Source organism: Anser cygnoides, chromosome 3 (assembly GCF_040182565.1).
Source record: "Anser cygnoides isolate HZ-2024a breed goose chromosome 3, Taihu_goose_T2T_genome, whole genome shotgun sequence".
NCBI lineage: Eukaryota > Metazoa > Chordata > Aves > Anseriformes > Anatidae > Anser > Anser cygnoides.
In genome coordinates this window covers 94659225-94682362 of record NC_089875.1, presented here as the reverse complement: position 1 = coordinate 94682362, position 23138 = coordinate 94659225, and the positions used below count along the sequence as shown (strand labels likewise).

The window sequence follows — 23138 nt, the reverse complement described above, 5'->3', positions numbered from 1 at the left end:
AGACCCAGTGAACCACAGAATAACTTCAGTTGGCTCTCCTCAGTTTCTTGCATCAATGGTTTTTATCATAATATGTTAGATGTTCAAACACATGCTAGTACACCATAAAGCACGTTTTTTCCTGTAAAGGTCCTGTTCTGAGTTAAACTGACACAACCAGAATATATTTTAAGGAAGCAGACAGGAAAAATTCATGTTAATCTTGTTAATAACCTAACAGCCTTAACATAACATTATGGTAACGCTATGGTAACTTTCCTAATACTAATGCTTAAGTTTTCTAACACTTATTTGTAAATGGCCCTTCTTCACCTGGAGCCATAGTGGTAAGGAGAATCAACTGAGCCATGAAGGGGAAGAAATTCTTCAGTCCTCCTAGAGATAAGAAACCATTTTTTCTTTCATTGCTTGTGTAAGTGTAAAGAAAACAGCGGTTTCAGGAGGTTAGAAACAGATCTGTAAAGCACAATAGTTAGTCATGAGGATCTGACATTCGTACTATACACCATGTAAGTGGTTATCTGAATTAAATATAATTTGGTCCTTTGAAATACCTGTTAGTGTTTACAGAACCATAAGTGCACTCAGAGGGAGCACCTTTTGAATGTCTTTATTCTAAGAGAATTCAGTTGGCATGGTCCAAGACTGCTCTGCAACATGAAGTGTGCTAAGTGGGGGTGACCAGAACATTCACTTCAAAAATCCATATGAACTGAAACACAACTGTGGACCTCCACAAAAAGAAACAGAAAAGAATCATAGAATCATTTGGGTTGGAAGAGACATCTAAGACCATCTAGTCCAAACTTTAACCTAGCATTGCCAAATCCACCATTAAACCATGTCACTAAGCTCTACATCTACACGTTTTCTGAAGACCTCCAAGGATGGTGATTCAACTACTCCTCTGGGCATCTTGTTCCAATACTACACAACCCTTTCAGTGAAGAAATTTTCCCTAATATCCAATCTAAACCTCCTCTGGTGCAACTTAAGGCCATTTCCTCTTGTCTTATCACTCGGTGCTTGGGCAAAGAGATGGATTTCCACCTCGCTATAGCCTCCTTTAAGGTAATTGTAGAGCGCGATAAAAGCTGTGGACTTTCTTATGAATGAAAGAAATTTCCTGATTAGGGGCAGAAAGATTCTGCTGTATGAACATGGAGCATGACATCAAAGGTGTCTGCCTGTAAGTTTTTCTTTTAGTATGGTATTGCTGGCTTCTCTACATGATTATGTCCTGATGGGTAAGCTCTTTCCACAGATTGTCTACACAGAAGCTGCCAACAGTGATAGATTTACTTTCTGACATAGTTATAGACCCCAGACATAAAGGGAGAGAAAAAGAAACCTTCTACTTTTTCAGAAAACCGGGATGATAATCTCAAAGCTAGGAAAAGAGAAATAATTGGGGTAATAGTAGTATCTAACACAAGTTAATTCTTTCTATCAAACTGAGCAAACACAGATATTGACTAGGAAGGATCAGGGAAGAAATCCTATTACTAATTGACAGAGCATACCATGCAATGCACATCATGATTAGTATCTCTACAATTAACTGTACTGTCTCTTAGTGAATAAACTTATAAGGTGAACTCTCAATCATAGTTCAAATTCTCAAGTCCCAAACCACCTAAAACATACCATACAGAAAGAATCTTGTGATGCTAGAATGCAGAACAAAGACAGGTGATAAAATGGAGACAAAGAATAACAGAAAATCTCAAGATCTGGGAAAGTTAGCCTATTGCCCATTTAGGGTGAGTCTTCTGTTACCAGTTTCAAAATGGAGACAATCACATTTATAATACTGTTCAGAAGGCAAATCCTACCAACAGTTTTGACACCAGGTTAAGTCAGTGATGATTCATAACTGCCTTCCACTATACAGTGTGCACTGCAAATAAAAAGTAACCAGGATTACTGCTAGACATTATCTGAATTGTTCCTAGCAGCACCGTGGCCTAAGTCAGTGACACTGCAAACATTTTATTTTTCCTCTTGCAGTATCAGTGTCCTTTTCATGGACTTTAAGCAGCTGAAATAGACGTTTCTGGGTTCAGTAAGCTGAAGAAATCATTGGAAACACTATGGATGCCTTAAGTGAAATGACATATTAAAGAGAAAGTAAGTGCATATAATGATATCTGTGTGTTCAAAGCAAATAACTGTCTTTTGATGATTTGCAGACTCACCTGAGATGCTTCATATGAGAGCGAGAGTCTGTGTTGTACAGGATGATTTCCATCTGCAGCCATTTCAATCATGCAGTACCCTTCAGGACTGCTAACAGGCAACATATAGCTGGAAGGAAACAGAAGATCTCATTACTGTTTATGCCACTGACAGAGGAGTATTCGAATCTCATACAGCAAAGGCAAGGTGAAAAAGGTGCTTCTGCCTCCATAAGGGAGGACAGTCTTTGGACAATAAGAATTCTAGTTTTATGGCTACATGGACTACCCAGGAGACAAAAGATGTAAGTTTCTTCTTTTAATGTCCCTCTTCTATTTGCTTTCCTACTGTTCTTGACTCTAGTTTTTGAAATGTATACAGAGATGAAGAAAGAGATCTTCACAAGTGTAAGTAGGTACTGATAAATTGTAAGTGCTAAGTGTGGCTGACATGTGGTCTCCCTAGTGTAGAAGACTGTTGGACAAGTATCATCAATGTTGAATGATGCTGAACTCCATCGGTGGAAATTTCCTTTTCCTGCCCTACAGGGGAAACAGAATGGAGTAAGAAATGAAAGGCTGCATACCTCAGAGCAGCAAGATTACAAAGTGATATAGTTATCGCTACTTGGGAAGCACGCTGTTAATGTAAACTCTGGTACTGAGCTTCAGAGATAAAGAAGAATATAACGTTAAGGGAATTTGTAAAGCAAGCACTAGTGAACATTCAATCAGACACCCCAAATTCTTTAAGTTCTTTCTATGATGAGATCTGAGGAAATGTTATGAATAATATCAATAACAAAAATCCAATCCAACAAGATGATTTGTAAATATATATATTTCAAATATATATATTTAGCATTTAGAAAGGAATTAGTATAAACATTATTGCAGCAATGGCAGGATATGAGAATATTAGTTGACAGGTTCTTTAAAACCAAGCTATGATAATTCTGTCCAAGTGCTTTCGACTTCCATCCTCAGTTTGAATTTTCACATACTTTAAAAGAAAATGTGATGGGCCTCCTTTTGGGAACCATGTTCACATTTACTGACTACATGCACAATAGGTCATCAAACTCTACTCAGTCATATCCATACAATTGTGTTTCCAGAGAAAGGCCTTCAACCAAAAAAAAAATATTACATTTTCACAACATTTTGATCCTGAAAGAAATTTCTACATTTATTTGGACTGCCAAATTTCCCATGTTTTTAGCTGAATTAAGAGACAATGACAGGAATCTCATAAACTGTTTTGCGTTGGCGCAAATGAATCTTCATGTCAAGCCTCAGACTTACGAAAGAGTTAACATATTTTAAAGCCCATGATGTCCTGAACACTACAAGCACATATTACTACTCTTAGAAATGACATACCTCAGCACTTCCAAAGATAAATTTACTCCTGGATGAACCGCAGCAAAACCTACCACACTCTTGAATGCCGACTTCCTCATGTACCACCACCTGTTTGTATGCTGCCATGGTATAATTTATCCTGTGTTATGCCTTGAGCTTTGCTTTTCTGCTTGTGTATACGGCTTTACTTTCTATCCTCCTATCTGTAGATCCTGTACGAAATCCGGAGTCTCAGTTTTCACCTCTGGGTGAAGTTACTGGGAGCACTGTATTGACATAAATTGATATAGTATCAGGCCCCTAATGAATATGGGTACATTTCTAACACTAACTGCAGTTCAGTGACATCTGAGTGAGCAGGAAAAAAACAGTACATCCACCAACACAAGTCACATAGGCAGTATGTCTATATCAGCAGGTGATGTACCCATATAAATAAATCCTGCCTTTCTAATGGCTATATTGCTTCTGGTTCCAGAGCTACTTCAGTCAATACTAACTCATTGACTTTTCACTGCATTCTGCTGCACGGGGTTGAAATGTGTTAAATTATTTCACCTTTGTAAGTTTGCAACACTTTTCCTACTTTTAAATTAGGAACAACAGTGTTTTAAAAATTGTTTGCAAGACAGATATTTGAGTGGCATCTTCCACATCGCCCTTTAAAATGTAACCTAGACTCTCAGACTATTCAACTGAATTTGAAAAATGTTTGTTTTTCTTTAATTTTAGGCTTTAAAAAAGTGAAGTTAATATTTTCAGTTCCTTCTTATGTAGTATAAAGTTACAATAACATTTCATTTGTAATGTAGGGAGTCAACAGCAATGTCTGCTGTTCTGAAGATTAGCTGATTTTCACAATTTCTTTATAAAATGTGGACTGAGTAAACACAAGCTCCTCCTCAATAAATAGTGGGCATTTGTGATTTCCTTTACAAATGCTCAGCATAAGGACAATTTTGGAGAAAGTACTTCTATCTGCTCTGATTTCCAACCAATTCGTGGTATGTTAAAAATACCTTGAATTTCATTTAATATTCCTACTAATATTTCTGCTGCTGGTAATTCTCCAGGAAAATCACAGTGTATAAAAATAATTTCTCAGGTAAAAGTAAATTTACCATTCTTGTGGAGAAAACCAACTCATAACCTTTCCTTGATACCAGTCAATGTGGATTTTCTGGCATAGACCTAATATACCCACAGCAGTGCCTCCTCCTCACCCTCCCTTATCCCTGCTTTTCAGAAAGATTTCTGGAATCTGCATATTCTGTAGTTTCTATATTAATTCAAGATTTAACCCTACATATCACATTTGACAACAGTCCAACTAACAACGAATAAAGCTTTAAGTGATGTGGCAATATTCATAACTAAGAATGTTTGCCTGATAGAGAAGAATAGAACAGCATGGTCTATGTCATTTGATCAGCTTCAAGCAATTAGCCTACCAAGCTGAATTCAGCATTGTAAGTTTTCATTGCAAATGTCTGGTATTCAAACATGATCACTGCTTCAGGTACGTAATTTCTCTTGTTTAGATTCTTTGCAAAGGAAAGAAAAAAAGACATAGAAAAATAAAAATAGGTGCAATTAAAATAATCTTTAAAGATTATTCAATTTTGAAATGGTTTTTACTGCAGTATCTTTGTGTAGCTAATCACAGGTATCCTAAATCATATACATGCTAACATGGTTATCCCTACTCAGGTGTATCTGGTGATTCATTCTACTTTTAAAGTAGCATGTCAGAAAAATGGAAATAATAAATACCTATAAGCAGCAGCTACTACACAGTGATTTTGAACATCAGGTCTTAACTTCACAAAGAACATAAAGCTATATATTTTTTTTAAGATATGGCAATGTAAACTCAAAGGGAAGAGCCGATTAGATTGATGTCAGCCAGCAGATTAGAGACTGAGCTGTTAGAAAAAAGCAGAGGCTGTGAGCAGCAATCTACTGCCCTGTATTCCGGAGCGCATGTTAGGATTGCTGCCACCACCGCCTTCAGCGTTTGCTCCTTTCTCTGCAAGAACTTCCAAGCAAATAATACATGAAAATTCTCTCTGTCTTATGTCACAGAAATGAAAAACTTGTCATTTGAAATGTGAGAGAAATGAATATTTTTCATGCTTAGATTACCACAAAATTAGGAGTGTTTGAGTTTGCTAGATTACTCACATATGCTTAGAAGAGCTTTTGAAAAGAGACAGAGCATGGAAAATTTCAGCCCAAAAGACAGCTTTCTGAGAAAATTATGAAAATAATGAAAAATGGCAATTAAAACAGAAATGCTGTCTCTATCTTTACCACAGCATTTGCAATCACAAAGTACTAAAATATGGACATATGAAAGATAATTATTCTAGTTTTTAAAAACAATGATGGAGAAGAGAATATGCTTGAAATGTTCTGCAGCAGAAATGACCTGAAATAAAATGCCTCTTCATCTAGCTGTACAACTGGATAATATTTCTCTTATAAACCAAGATTAAATCTGTCTTAATCTTGCAGCTAGATAAATGCAGCAGTATTACTACACACACCTTATATATATAAAAAAAAAAAATCCATCTATATTAGAAAAGATAAAACCAAACTGATGATTTATTCTGTTGACATTTTTTCTTTCTTTTTCTAATTAACCTCCTATTATGAGATACTGACCTCACATAAAGAACACCCGAGATAAAAGTGGCTAATCACCGACATCTTTAAATTTTGACGTATTTGTAGTTCAGTTGTGGTTTTCACTTGTTTAGATGCTGAAGGCATTTCAGTCCATCTGCCTCACATCTCAGTGGCATATTTCAGTTGCATTCAAAGCTGGCGTATTTTTACCTCCGGAGACAGTGACTGAATAGAATGCAATATGATTCCTATTGCAGGATTATTTTGTCAGGCACCAAAATTGGTCTGATTCATGCACATCACACTTGTAATGATATAAAAAGGTTTCACGTAGCAGAAGAGAACTGAGTGTGTAGAGAGTAGGTATGGGAAACATGTATGTGTGTAGGACGCATGGGAATGATATACAGAGCATTTCTTACAGTAATCTAACTAGGTCTGGAGCCATGTGGGGCCCAACCTGTTCCTGTAAATGCTAAGGTGCAGGCCTGATGTAGCAGAATATTTGTTTCCGCAGATTTGAAATGAGAAGAGGTTCAGACTTCTTTTCTGCATTTGGCTTAGAATAACATGATTTTTCATAGCTGCTGTGGATTTTATATAAGCTCTTGTTAAGAACAAGAATTAACAAAGGGTTTACTACAGGGGCTGTTTCTTTACAAAAGACTGATGGACCTCAGCAGACACGAAACTGAAGTTGCATACAGTGATTACTGCAGTTACTAGTTACAACTTGATTAATCAAGTGACTGAACACTGAATTTCTAACAAAGTGCAATGTTTACCTAACATGCTTGTGTCTATGACACAATTGTAGATATAAAGTATGGAATTAATTTAGGTTGGAAATTGTATTAAAAGAAATCCTCTTAAACTAGGAAAGACTGAGGCACTTCTAAATCTGTCGCCTGGTATAATCTTTCTCGAGTAAAGGTTTTATTTCAAATTATCACAGCTACTTCTCCACGTGAGAAATGATCGTAATTTCTTTTTCTTCAAGCTGGTCACCAGGTGGCACTAAAGGAGCACAATAGAAAGTATGATCAAAAAGCATACTGATGTCTCTTCTAATCATTGGAAAGACTGACTTAAGCCCTAATTGATAGCATGATTGCTTCAGCTACCAGTTTATATCAAGGGAAACACAGTAAAGTATCTTAAACTGATTACATATTTGACAATACGGATGAGAATGGGTCCAGAGAGTGGAACTTCTGGAAGACTCTTAACTGCATTCATGCATTATAACTACATAATGTAATCATCTAAAAATGGTGCATTCACGGTTGTGTAAACAAACTTTAAAAAATATAGTTTATAGTAATTATATTTTCTGTATAGTGCTGTAGGTGCAGCCAGATTTCTAACAGCCTAAGGAGAGACATAAAATTAAAAGGTCAGATCAGTGGGTACAAAAAAGAAACAAAACAAAACAGGCTTTATAAAGAGAACTGGCCTCTAATTTTATGCAAGCTAAATTGTCATAGAAATATTTTTTTTAAAAAATCAATATCTAGAAGATAGAAGATGGGTTTTTCTAGTCTTCTGAGAAATGATTACAAACCAGTTAAACTACTGTCCACTTTTTAATGTTACAATTGGAGGATTACTTTTAGAACTATTTGCTATTTTTTTCCTTCAAGCTGACAAACACTAACCCAACTTAATAATACATCATGGGAAAAAAATCCCAACAAAAACACACATGACTCTTCACTGAAAAAGCGTTGATATTAAAGAGACAATCTAAAATGACTCCTGCAAAACACTGAAACAGCAGCTTCATTTACACCCTTGATTAACCAGAGCAGTTGTCAAGGGAACATCTAACCAGCTGTCAAGCAATACAGGAGATTTTTCAAGAACAGTGATTTTACTTTTGACTGAGCACATTCAATTCACAAGTGTGAAAATGTGTACTGTGCCTTACAGTTTTAATAATCTCTTGGTACTTCTCTCCAGAATTGCTGCATTTATTATTTGTTTCCCTAAAAAATATTTCTGTTATTAAAAACATACCCTCTCTTCCGAAAAGTGACTTCAACATGCTGCTTCTATGGAAATATTCATATGTTTCTTTACCCTCTTCTATTTCAACAAGGTGAAATTTTAGTATCACTAAGCAGTGATAATTACAGAAATGAATGCTTCATTTTATGTCTGACATTTTATTTGAAATCAATGAAATGTCTATTGTAACCTCCAGCCATTCAACACCAAATTTCACATTTTCTAGTTGTTATGAAGTGACCTAGATGTAAATGCAAACCAGCAGGGGGGGGAGAGAGAGAGAGACAGAGACAAGGCAAGGGAGTCGGCAGAAGCATGGAAGAGGGAAAAAAACACAGATGACTTTGACCCCTAATAGTGTCTTGCAGTACTAGTAATCTCCTGATGCTCTTTATAAAAAAAGAAAGTGTGTTTGTGTGTCTGTGGGAATGTGTTGCTTGTCAAAGGTCTGGATTTGGAAGAGAAAGGAAATTCTAACCCTTAAAAGGCTCTTCTGCTCTTCTGATGGGATAGAAAATCTGAGTCTTGCTGACGGTTTATTTTGAGTGTTTTCTTAATTGGGTCTTAGAGTGTTTGGTGTTTGTGTAAGATTCAAAAGCTGTTCTTCAATATGTGAAGTAAAACAGTTAACAGTTCTTTGGAAGCATTACACCTAATATTACATTCCCTATTATTGCTGACACTTTCCTCATATCCATACATCGAACTCAACAGCCTTCCTCCTAACAATGCTAAAAAATAGCTTCTGCTATTTGTACTTAAATTCTTCCCTTATTCCTTGATAAGTTTTACTAGAGCATGCAGGAAAAGCAGAACTTAAAAAATACATGAAGATGGAGAAACTTCAGAGAGAGAGTGAATTCTTTAAGGATAGCATACATAAAAGTGGACATAATAATGCACATGAATATCTTTGGGGCTCTAGTGTGACTTACGATTATAAGCAGTTGATCTGATTTATTCATACTCAAGAGTATTGTAGCTAGCATACAAATGATACTACTTTTCTATCGATATGCTTGGTATGTTTGTATTGCAGAGAGGGTCCTGCAGTAGTGCACTGATTCTCTTTTATTCAAAAGGAAGTTGGAGGTCCGTGTTACTGGCCTGACTCCTGAGTGCTCCACATTGCATTATTGAAAATACTGTTTATTGTTTTCTATGAAAAGAATAGTTGCAAAAAGAATTGTCTAAACAAGACTGAAAACTGAGCTTTTAGAACATCAGTCCAATTACATCATGGTTGACTTTGAAAGTCTTCCTGATACTCCATTTTCTCTTTCTTCATTGTGGGTGCAACCAATTATAAACAAAAGAAAAGAAAAACAACAACAAAAAGGAACTATGTAGTTGTTGTTTGAACACACATACATAGTTTAATGGATACCAGTCTTAGACACCACTTTCGACACTAATTTCCTTTTAAATTGAATGTTTCTTATTTGCATTTGATTATAGATTTATTGGCAGGGTTGTTTTATGCATAGAACACATGATTTTCTGCAGACTTTTGGATTTATCTGTGGGAAATAACACTTCAAAATGTATGAGGAAGTTTGAACTGAAATTCACATGTGATATTTAAACAAGAGCTCTTACGTAGTATACAAGCAGAACGATTTGTACAGTAGTATCATATGTTTTGTACTACATGCATTCTTTTCACCCATTTTTCCAAGTAGGTCTTTTAAAAAAATATTCAAAATTACAAGTCAGAAGGAGAAGAGCAAGAAGAAATAGAAAAACCTTATAGGTCTTCCCCATGTGACTTAACATATTCCTGGATGTCATCATTTTCTTAACACAGATCTTATGGTATTAATAAAACTAGTGATATGTTACTGTATTAAACCTTTCTTACACACATTTTATACACTTTCCTATTATCATAATATTAAATACAGATTTTGACATTAAAAAGGTACTATTTGCCTTTTGTTTCTTAGTGGACCTTCAACTAGCATAATTTGCTGTATATTGGAATATGGTATTTGTCAAAATTCCAACTTTCAGACTGCCATCATAGTACTTGCTAGAGCTTCTGAGAACAGGCCAAGTTCTAATAAAGTGTAATGAATGTCAATAGCCTCACATTAACATGAGGGAGAAAAAATTGCCAGCTCTTCCTCAGTTCTGATTAATCCAGGAAGAATAACAGCATCTTTGCATGGCTCTTTTATTAAAATTGCTGAGCTTTTTCTTATCATACATATATCAATCTATAAGAAATGAAGTATCCATACGGGAGCGGCATTTAGAACTTGGCTTTATATTACTAACATGCTATTTTAAATACCATCAAAGTGAACCCACTTAATTTCAAACCTGTTTACTACACCTATACTCCCAAAGTAGGCAGTTTTAGTATTCAAAGACTAGCCAGTCTGACAGTGACTTTTTGCTGTTATTTTCTTGGACAGAATCTTTTTTTTTGTGTGTCATACTGTAGTTTTAAAAACAAAACCAAAACAAAAATGTGTATTTATTCTACTCTTTCATACACATATTTTCTTTCATTTACAGATTATTTAATATAATAAAGATTCACCAAAAATTGGCTTGATGTACATCATCAGCTCCAAGGTAGCTTTTATGAGGGTGTTTTGCTAGGCTTGCTGTCATGTCCCTTCACACAATTTAGTAATAATTAATCTATTATTAACACAATAAACAGTACTTAATACAGAATAATAATTATAAGCCAAATGTACTCCAGTGTGTTTGAAACCTCCCAGGACTATTGGAAACAGCTGAAAACAGTTCCACAAGAAAGATCCTTAAGACTAGATGACAAGCTGAAAATATGACAACAATGCCATCCTGTTACAGAAAACGTAAGCATAAGACTGTGATGTATAAATAGGTATATAGAGAGTAGACATGTAAACATTTTTCTGCTTTCTTCCAACATAAGAATGATGAATGACATCATAATTCTTAATAGCCCACTTTATTAAGCAGTAGGAGCTTTGCTCAGTCTATCAATTTTCACTAGTCTCTGGTCCTCTGTTCCCTTACTGTCATCAACATGTTTGGTATCTAACTTTCCCTCATTTCTATCATTGCTGAAACATAAGGCATGCTAATAGCCTTGAAATGGTACATCACATTGAAGAATACATCAGCCAAGAGAAGCAAAACTAGAAGAAAGTTTCAGGAACCACTAGACACCTGAAAAAGTGACCTGAAAGGTAAGTTTAAATCCAGGTTTCATCAAATCCAAGATATATTCTTTCATTGTTAGCATTCTTTTAGCAGATAATTACTTTTGCTAATACTCATCATAGATCACTTAGGCAAAACTGAAGGAGCTGAAAAAGACAAATTAGATGCTCATTGTAATCTCCAAGCACAGATAAGGTTGCTACAAACAACAACAACAATAAAGTCTGTTTTTTTCTCCATGACAGGCATTAGAAAAAAGTCTCTATAATGGGATGGATATTAAAGTAGATTTCATGGGTTTATACAGGGTCCCTCGCTGCATGTTTTTAAGCACAGGTGAGAAAAACGTGTTAGAAAGGACATAACCATGTACTTTACAGTTATAACAAAGTATGGAGTAAGCGTGCCCTGCTAAGGCAATGGAAAAGAGCAGGTGATGACCTAAGATCTCTTGCAGCCCTGCAATTGTATAATTCTAACATTTCTATCAAAATAATTAAATATATTTCAGTGAAGGCATGTTAACACTAATATTTGTCTCTGATTTGGTTAAATCTAAGCTTAAAATTAATGACATTTACAGTCTTTCAGATGATTCTGAAAGTAAAGAAAGAGTAGAACTGGTCTTAGAATGGACAAACAACAGAACTGCAACGGAAGTAACTGCAATGATTAATGTCTCTGAATACATATAGGCCTAGATTCTTTCTATTAGACACAACTGTAATGTTATCTTCTAAGGAAGATAGTCTTTCTAAGAAGTCTTTCTAAAGAGTTCTGAATAAAAAGGCAAAAAGGAAAAAATTTTTGTTCTCATTCAAACTATTTTTTCTCTTCTGCTGTAGAGATACCAGAAGAATTGGATAGTATAGGGAGAACAAATATACTTTATCTTGCATAAAATTCTCTATCTTGCATAGGAGATGCGATTTCTTTATGAAACGTCTGCACACAGTTTTTCACATATTACATAGAATATAAAAAAAAACAGCAACCCACGTTTGTGTAATAAGCACGTCACCAGCTGAAAATCTAATCATACCCACTTTATGTGAAACTGGGACTGTTTCTGCCAGGTTCTACTTAACTTTCTTCATTCCTCACTTATGCCAGTTCTGCAAGCTCTGCCAATCCCAGAGTTAAGTATGTGATCCTTTAGTAGATCAGTTAATGGGATTCTTTCTAATGCATATATCACCCGGTATACTACAGGGAGCATGCACCCAAGGATCATTTACTTCAATTGAATGCTTTTCCTCAACAGATATATTTTATGAATCATGACTTCGAAGATATCTATTCTCAGACTGACTCCTAATAGGAAAGCAGAAGTTCTGCTCTTAATCATATCTCTGCAATTCCACTGATTTCACGGGGACTGCACTGGTGTAAACACAATACATCAGTGCACTGTGACAACAGACTGACAGACTGTGACATCTCCATTTCACACACGTAAAAATGGGAATGGCACAACAATACTGGAAAAAACAGCATTAATATTTATACAGAGTTTTGAAGCTGCAACAAAATTTCATAGTTGTTCTCATCATCATTGCAATATTGTTATCATTATTCATGATCATGACAGTATTGCAAGAGGAGATTGTTACAGACGTGATCCTGTCAGTAGGCACCAACTCCTAGGAACACCAGATGTTCAATTCTGAGTTTCAGGACAACCTGTTTTTTGCTTAGAAGTATGGAGAATACTGCACTTGTGCTTATGCTCTCTGTTGGATCACAATAGGCTTCTTTGTGTATTATTGTGGGCTTTTCTTTCTGTTAGATGAATGCATGGGCCCACTAGTGTTTATTGCTAATAAAAAGCTGTACTTTTTAACTCAATAATTCACCTTTGAGATCCAATGCTGTTACATTCTCCTGTTTTTGATAGCGTAGCCTCATGTTCATGTACCAACTGGGTATTTGCTCCACCTGAACATGGCTATTTCAATTTTCATTATGGTCACCTTTAACTTGTCTTTGAGTCCATATTATATAACAAAGAAAAAGACTTCTACTCCTCAGAGCTCCAGAGATGAACATTACTTTTGGAAAGTGCTTGCAGTCTTTTGAACAGCTTGTTCTTACCCACTACTTTGGTTTCTCTCGTTGACTAAATTTTAATATAAATATAATTGCATTCAAGCAATTTTAGTTAATAATATATAACAAGAGAAAGGAAAGTTTGCTTTTTCTTTTACTCCCCTTATGTAATCCCAGTTAAAGTCTATGTAACACCTAATAAATAGCGTGGAAGACATACAGAGAGAAAGAGTAAAATTAAACTATAATCTTCACAAAAAGAATATACTGACAAGAAAAGAGTGAAGCCCTTTATATGAAGAGTCATTACATAATAGGTTTTGACCTGTTGTTCTTCCCTTAAGTACAGATGAAACCATTTAAGTACAGAAAATGGCAAACAAGCTCCCTAACACTGATCTATTATCTAAAAAGTCATATGCTTTCCTCTGGGGAAGCCAAATTAGGTGTTTTTGTTCATTTAGAAAAAGCCTAAATAGCGATCAAAAGCAGCAACACATTACTTTGTTGACAAAGGGCAAACTGGGAGACTTCTGCTGAACAGTGAATAGATTGAAGCCTAAATTTGATTGCATAGAGCACCCAAAACTTAACTTTAAAAGAATAGAAGAATACTTGTACTCTTTACAAAAGTACAAGACTTTTCCAAGTCAGAGAACTTTTATTCTGGAGAGAAACATGACACTATTATCAGGCACATCATTCTCTTTAGCTACAGTATCACTTGTAGTTACAGTGATTTTGATCACACTGAAAAAGTGTGTTGGATCATGTTTCTATTTTAAAAACTGTTAAGATTCATATTAATATCAGTAGAAGCAGAGTATAACTCTATATAGGAAACATCCAGTATTATCTCCCACTGAGCAAATTAACATTTTTCTAAGCCCGGCAAAACAGAAAAGAGAAACTTTACCAAGATAAAACTTGGTAAAGCCTCAAATTTCAAAAACTGTTTGGATATCTTCTGTATTGTTGCATTGGAGACTGTGACATTATATATAATACTCTTTGTTAAACCATGTATCTACCTACCAGCTAAGTGAATCTTATGCATATGAAAGTACCAGTGAAAATAAAGAAAAATAAGAAATCAGTGTATGGATGTATGGAAACAATTGTCCCATGTGAAATGGCTATGAGATAGAAATTGTGAAGAAAATGCATGTCTATGTATGTTTCTGACAGCCAATGTTTACCTACATAAGGTTATACTAACAATTTGCCTATGGCAGTAAGAATTTTTCTGTGTATACTTAAATTGTGTTTGATAGAATGGCCAAAACAGAATGAAGAATGAAAAAAAACAAAGAACATATCCAAAATACCATATTCTGAGCAGGGGAAATTCCACTCACCACAGTAATGAAAAAGGTAAATTCAAACAAAAGTTGAGGATTGAATTGTCCTAACACCTGACCAACAAACTGCCTCAAAAGAGCATGAAAATGTACTTTAATGTACTCACAAAGAGACATGGTAGGTAATGTACTACCAGTTCTCTCTCTCTCCCCTCCCCTGAGAAGGGCTATTACTCCCTGCAGCATATCGACACTTCTGGAGTTAGAAGCTTAGTATTGCACTAGAATGTAGGAATGAATGATTATGTGAGCCATCTTAAGATATAGTCTTCCATTTAGGGTCTCACATAAATCTGATCCTATGAATGAAAATTAGGAGGCCACCTGACACATGAATAAAGCTGTTCAATGCAACGTTGTACAGATAACAATACAATACTAAAATGACCTCCAATTGAGAATCTTCTATTTTCTTACCTATTGCAGACAGAAGAAATACAATAATGAGCAACATTTATCACTTCCACCAGGCAGCACTAATTATTTTTCCTTTACATAGCCTGATGGCCTAAAATGAACTACTACACCCCCCTCTACATTGGGGAAAACTAAAAGAAAAATAGGTTAAGCAATGTGGTTAATGAGAAGCCTACTCTTTAACTTGAATGCCAAGGGAACGAACAATTTATATACTTACAGTGTTAATACAGGGGAGACTGCAAAGAATAAAATCCTTCTACTGCCAATTAGTGCGAGCCCTGAAATTGAGGTTGCTGTCTTTACCACCACTCATGACCAGAAGATTTTCTCCTGGTATTTCAGTGGTATGCATTTAAGTATTGATTTTTTTTTTTTTTTTAATAAATTGAAGATTCTTTAATGGTATTTTGGTTTCAGAGTCTTTAAGGTTCGTTTCTTCTTGTTCTTTGCAACTAGAGTCCTTGAACCTTAGAGCAACACTTACATTGCCCTAATTCAGACTTAGACAAACTTTATGTGCCTACTTCTCCTAGTGAGATTCAGGAAGCCTGTTCTCAGGCTCTGCTGATCATATTCAAGTAATTTGCTTCTTTACATTTTCAGACGCATCCTAGTCAGAAAAAAAGGAAAAGGCAGACATCTACTCTCTGTTATCATTCAGGACCAGCTCCTGAAGCACTTGTCTTCCCTACTCAACTGTCTATGAAGTAAGGTCTAAGAATGCTTAATTCAGTTGAATTACATTAATATCAAAAAAATGCAAAGGGAATGTGAATCAGGACTGCCTCTTAGCATACTGAAATCTCCACTGTACTGCTTAACTTGGTAAACTATTATTTTAGTCTAACTGAAACTAAGCTATTGACAAAAAGTAGTTTTCTCTATATTACAAGAAATATCACTAGCATTTTATTTGTGGTAAGCATTTCTTGTTATGTTGTCATAAATAAAGGGCCAAGAATTCCAGCAGAGTATACTTTAGAAGGGGAACACACAATTTCTAGCCCACATGAAACTTGGAATGAATGATTTATCTTTCTTAGTAGGCTGTAGCAACAGTTAAGAGAGTAATCTCTGTGTCTCCAATCCTCACCAACATTGTGTCTTTTGTTTTGACATCATCAGTAAGAAAGAAGATGAGTCCCTGTCATCATAATCCCTTCAGGCTCTCTTCAACACAGGTGAAGAGTAGCTCTGATTTTAGATAACAAATGAGAGGTAACAGTGCTACTAAAAGTGCCAGGCGCATTACAAATCTAATTTCACAAAGCATGAGCAACCCACCTCAGGTCAATAATACAAGACAGAAACGTTAAATGGCACACACACTTACCAGACTGAAGATTTATTGATTTGTGAAGCCTAACTACCAGGCAATACAATCAGTTGCTTGCATTTTTCAAAAACTGCCACTTGGCTGTTGCATATTTATTTGAACAAAGAACCAGAATGGAGCACATCTGTGCTTTCAGAATGCACATATAAGCATAGAATAGCACAGAACTTCATAGTGTATTGTTATCATCTAAACTGATGAAAGGGGTTAACTCACCTTTCACTGGACCAGAGTCATTAGCTGTTTTGTTGCTACCTGCTTATGACATATATGCTGTGTTTTTCCTTAACACTAAAGAGTTCGAGCTTTAGAACTGCCATGTCAGAGAAATTAATATTCTCATAATACTTGCATATATACCTTGTACTTGAAGTTTTCTAAATCACAGCAATCCATATGAAGAGCTGAGAATTTTTTTCTAAGCTATAGCCAAACATTTTTTTTAAAGAAAAAAAGAGACTATTTTATGGCAATATGTTTATATACATTTTAGCTGCAATTTTCTTTAAAACTACTCTAAAATGCACATGAAACTACAGTATTATATATTTATTCCTTACTTGAATATAAAAAGATAAAATATGGATTAAAATATAATTTGGATATGTTTCAAGAGAGAGAATATTTAAATAGCCATATGCACATTTTATAACATATTATAAATGTCTTATCTCCTATTTTATTCAGACACTTTGATTAGCAATGTATATTTGAGCTGAAGTGTGTTGTTTGGAAAATAAATACTTCACAAGATTCATGAATATTAACTGCAAAGAAGAAAAACAAGGTAAATATAACACATTTAGGTTGTATGAGTAAATGTGTGCTCATATGCCACCCTTTATTAAGTTTTCCATCTTTTAAACAAGATGGATTACTTTCATCAGAGTATAAACATAGAAACTATGCGGTGTTTATGGAAAAGAGAAATCTTTATGATGTGAAATGTGCAGCATTTCTTCATGCATGGGTAGATGAAACCTTATGTTGGACACTAGCCCTTTAACAAGATTATATTTTATGAATGTATGTCATTAAGGAAATTAAGGAAGTGTAAACACCACAATGACTGTTGCTGTGTATGTGCAGTCTGGTTTTCGTTCCAGATGAGGTGCTCTATTTCTTCATTTTCATGTCCACTTTTTCAATAAAATATTGGGAATGCAAATCCATACATGCTGAAATTGGAAATATTGGAAAGTATTTCTCTACAAGAATAAAGCTGAGATTAAACATTTCATTTTAAAGGGATGCTCAATACTATCAATCATGTAGATGTTCAGGTAACAAATAAGGCAGTGCATAAAGTTTCAATTTATCAGAATAAACATCTATAACTGAGAAAAATTCATTTCAGATTAATCTGTTCCTGATTTGCCAGTGTATAGATTATATGCACAAATAAAATCAGAGTCTTTAACTATTATATTAAATAATGTGAAATCACAAAGTTCCCACCTGAAAATGTGTTAGCTCGGATTTTGTCCCGCAATATGAATACATCCATTTGGTTTGATCCTATTTACTTTTAAATTCATCTGTTCAGTAGTAAACCCCAGTTTCAGTGTATAATTCAGAACACTAAAATGTTTGGATGGCCTGGTTTTTTTTGGCAGAAAAACACCCATATTATGAAGTTTTGGGGAACTATGAAACATACACATAAGTTCATAAACTTGCAAAACATTGTATTTGTCATAACAAAGCAAAACATTGTATTTGTCATAACAAAGCAGATCGCATATCACAAGCTTTATCTTTATAAAATATTTATTTATATTGCCATTATCTTTATAAATATATATATTATATAAGTATATATATTTAACATATGAAGCATTTTTGAAGTTGGAGTCCTTCAGCATCTATACAACAGAAAAGCTCATAATGGACAAATATCATAGGGAGAATAACATACACAAAGAAGACAAGTCTCCATATGTTGGCCACTATATTCACTATGGGTACTGCAATTGCTAACACCATTGGTTTGAAGTAGTTTAACAGTTAATTTTGAAATAACCAAACCAATTTTTTGGGTGATACTCAGCACCATCAGTCAGCATTCAATTTGTCACATTGAGGAGGAGATGGATTTTATAAATTACATTCTTGCTGTGTGAAAGAGTCCGGATGTCCCTGTCTGGGTACCACAAATTTGTCAGAGAAAAATGCTATGTGGAAATGTTCATCGCTATTAGCTGTAAGAAAGCAGGTCACTAAGCATGATTGGTGGGAAGAAGCAAACCACGTTTTTCTGGAGATCAGCTATAGTTAGTAGTGACCTAAAAGTAACATGCAGAAGTAAACAACTCTGCCTGGAGGCTGGAACTGAAGGTAACATGAGGAAGCAACAGGAGATGAAAGGGATGACTGGAGGAAATCACGGAAAGTATTTGACTGAATGGCCCACATAATGTTTGGACCAGGAGACTCCTTATGTGAAATCCACCATGGTATTATGCATATTTTGGTGGGAGAAAAGATGCTTTGAAGACACTAGAGAAGCCACTCCCAGAAGGCTTACTTGTGCGTGGAAGTGCTGCCTAAAGTGAGGAAGTTCTGGAGCCTTGGTCTTGTTGCTGGACCTAGGACAAGGTGAACAGTGTTAAATCCTGAACAGATTTAGGATTTTATGTCAGGACAAAGTGTGGGCCAGCTGCTCCTGCAAGGCCGGGGTGTCAGGAGCAGCAGGGGCTCCCTAGGGTGGCAGGGCAGGGCCCAGCAGTAGGCCCTGTCCCAGCCCCACCACCCCTGCCAGGAGCAGGGCAGCCGGTGGCACATGAGCAGCCCCAGCCTTGGGCACTGGGGGTCTGGGGCTGCCCCCAGGCCATCCATGGTGTTGGCCCCGAGCTCCATCAGCCAGACCCCAGGAAGGGGTCTGCATTCAGGGCCCTGAGGGAACAACAGGTAGCATGGTCCATGAGGTCACAGCCTCCACACTGCACCCAGGGAGGCATGAAGCTCTTCCAGATAATGAGTGAATGGGATATGTATGTGTTACTCGTTACTGTTATGTGAGCAGCGTTTTGTTGAGTAGTTGCGATTTTCTAATTTTAATTATTATTGGTTTCCCAATCTCAGGTAATGCAATAAGAATTGAAATAAGAGAGGGATCATCTATTTTCCTGGCATAGCTACACCCACACTAATCAATCAAATACCTCAAGACAAAGTCTGGTGTGCAGCACACAGGCAGAAAGCACTAAAGGTAGTGGAAGCCACAAATCGATCCTTGCATTTTGGCACCATGGCTGCATTTTGACAAACTGGTGGAGAATGTAGGCAGTATGAGGCTGTCCTTCTGACACTGTGTGTATGAATGTTTAAATATAATGACAAATAGAGCAATTAAATAGAAAATGTAAAGAAAAAATCTGTTTTGTAAATGTATATTAAAACTTGCAGGGTGGACTGAGGGCTTACTAGCTAGCTAACCAAACCTTACTACAGCCCTATGAATAAGTTAATTATTAATCCTTCCATATTTCAAATAAGTGAAATTACTTGGCTAGTGTCAAACTGTAACCAACTGCAGACCAAGGGTAGTCTAGATGATAGACTAAATTTATTTCGTCTAAGCTTGACAGAAAGGTAAAAGAAAAATATTCATTTAAATAAAACCACAGTCACTACTGCTTTTAAATATGGAGCATGCACTACATTTGACTCAGTGTGTAAACAAACATGGGAGAATGTAGGCTTAGCAAAAAAAAAAAAATCAAAACATTTTGCATTTTGACACATACTATCTAGGATCAATACAGTAAATTAAGGAATGTGTGTTTAATTTTGAGACCCAAAGGCTGACAGCACCTCCTTTCTGCCTCACAATCACATAATCACAGAACTGAGGTCAGAAGGGACCTCTGGAAATGTTCTTGTCCAGTTCCCCTGCTCACAGGAAGGTCAGCCACAGAAGGTTGCTCAAGATTGTACCTCAGAATGTAACCACACACATGCTTCAGATGATCCTACCCTGAGCACTTCAGGGTTTAGTTTCTTCCTACATTCTCCTGTGGCTCAGAGATGCCCAAACCCCTGATGAGTGTGACCTATTCAGTATGCACAGTGAAAATGGATATGCATATAACATAGTGGAAAAAGGCAGATGTTGAGAAGCCCATTTCCTTTTAAAAAGTCTTGTGGTTAGGGATGTTGGCTAGTAGGAGACCCTCAGTCAAGTCCTCTTCAACCTTAAAGAGCCAGAACACACACTCCAAGAGAATGGATGAGTTGTCCAGCTGTAAACCAGAATGGGCTGAGATGGATTAGGACCACTTTCCAGCCTTCTCACTGAAGCTAGACCACTGTACAGAAAGGAATGTATCATCTATGGGGTCACAGGTTGAAACACAAGAATGTACTGGCGTCTATACCCCTGTGACAGGGACTCAACTGGTCGAAGAACTTCTTATATACTTTGAAGTCATAAAGGTCACTAAATAGCATATATAAAGTGCAGTGAAAACATAACAAAAATATCCTACCTCACTAGCCTGAAGTCAAGCTGCTTCTAGCTTATCTCTGGTGTTATGGACTTTTTTTCTGTGTTTGAAAAGTCAGTGTTTAGGATCCCAAAGGGAATGAACCCTGTAACATGTGGCTGTGAGTCAGGCCTGTCATGTATACTGTCTTCTTCCCTAGTAATTGATACTAAATATTTGAAATCGACATTGTGGGAATGGCATATTGTCACCGTCTGCCTCTTCAGTCAACAGAAAAAATATACAACTCACTATGGTGGTCTGAATCAGTCTGAAGGGAAGACCATTACTTTTTAGCCACTCTAACACCTAAGTTACAGGTGGCCTTCATAGGGGCCTAAAAGTAGACACTCTCTTAATACAGCCCACTGTAAAGGTGTAGTATAGACCGATTTTACATGTCAATGCTGGTTTTGGCCCATCTGCTTGTATTCATGATACTATCTGGTCCCATTATTAGATTCCTTCTCCAAAGGTTACTTTCTGTTTTTTACTGCAGTAGATAAAAGAATACTGGCAGCACAATGGATGATGACATGATCACACCGGGGATTTGATTTTACTCAGAGGATTCAATGATGATCAGCAGTTGAATTTTATCAAATGGGTTGTAAAAATGAAATTTTCCTTTAGAAAGGAAGAAAGAACAAAAATAAGAGTATTCTTTCATTTCAAGCCACTCTTTCAATCTTTAAATGCCATAAACAAAAAGAACAAAACAATCTTGCTAAAAATGACCAAACTGAACATACCAGCGTAACCCAGTCTACACACCATATACCTGAAAGGTTTGGAGAAGAAGGTTGTCCTTCAGTATTAGATAGAAAAGGAGAAAAGGGTAATTTCAAATAATGTTTTATAGTAAAACATTTCCTTCCTGGTCAGAAGGGCATTTATAGCATTGTACTTCTGACAAGCGTATGAAGCAATGTCTAGGAGGGAAGATTCTGGAAGATTCTATTCCTCTGAAGGACTTAATGGACTACTTCATTATTTCTTTTGGCCACAATATTGAGCAATAAGGGAACTGACTGCCAGCTAGATTTTGCACTGTTGACCATCAAATTTTGAGCTCTACGGTCCAAATTTCCTCCCAGTTATCCCATCCAGCCATAAGGGTATTATGGACAACAACACTGAAAGGCTTGTTTAAAGGACAGAAAGGACAGCAGTAGGTTCAAGCAAAGTAGATCTGTTTTCAAATGTGTTTTAACTGAAATCAGTGTATTTTAGGAAACACCTATCAGACATAAGATATTTGTTTTGATTATTTTAGTCTTTGGCCATGCATCTCAGCATTTTGTGACTATTAATGAATTTTATCACGACAAGATCTCTGTGATCTCTTGTATCACAGACAAGGAGCTGAAGCAAAGATAGATGAAAAGACTTGCTAAAGAACATGGCCCCAAAATGCCAGATAATGAGTTTAAGTCCTGTGACTGTTATAGTTATATTCACAAAGGTATCTTTCCTATATAAATTTGCTGGAAATTAAAAAGAATCAATCTAAATCCAGTGTGCTTTTAAAGAACATACTCACTGTTCTGATTAAATTGCAGCAGTTAAATATTTGTCTGTCTTCTGTCAATATTAACTGCTTTGCTTAATGATGAATCTGGAAAACTTTCTTTATTATGCATCTGCTTCTCAGTTGTGAGCCAGAGGAATAGAGTGGGTAGAAAGATACTGCGAGCAGGATTAGATCTGCTAATCCTACCGCTGCTTTCAGTAAACAGCTACTGGATTGTTTTTTTCGAATTAAAGAAAAATTGAAAAGAAAAAAAAAAAGGGCTACTGCCTGGTCAGGAAGGAAAAAAAAAATAAACCCAAACACCTGTGTCTGGCATAGGAGCAGCTGGGTGCATGCTGATGATGATTCAACTGTAATATGTGCTGCGTATAATTATATAAGCAGAATAAGTTGTGTGGGGAATCTATTATAGAAAATCTACTACATGACTAATTAGCTTTATTTTGTTTTCACTGTCTTCCTTTTATCATCCTTTTCTCGTTCTGGAAAGCATGGGGGAGCAAATGAAGCTGTTTCTGACTCATTGTTACTACTGAATGTTGTGACAATGAGCTTCAGTAGGTAGGAAAGAAATAGCCCATTTGGCTTGAATCATAAACC

General features: G+C 36.0%; 1 protein-coding gene across 3 annotated transcripts in view; it reads right to left on the bottom strand.

Moving 5' to 3' along the window:
- EYS (eyes shut homolog) overlaps positions 1–23138 on the bottom strand; it is a 953299-nt gene that overhangs the window by 108882 nt on the left and 821279 nt on the right. For all 3 annotated transcript variants that reach the window (XM_066994734.1, XM_066994735.1, XM_066994736.1), the window contains one exon: positions 2199–2307. In XM_066994734.1, coding sequence (XP_066850835.1) covers positions 2199–2307 — 109 coding nt within the window. The remainder of the gene's footprint in view (positions 1–2198; positions 2308–23138) is intronic.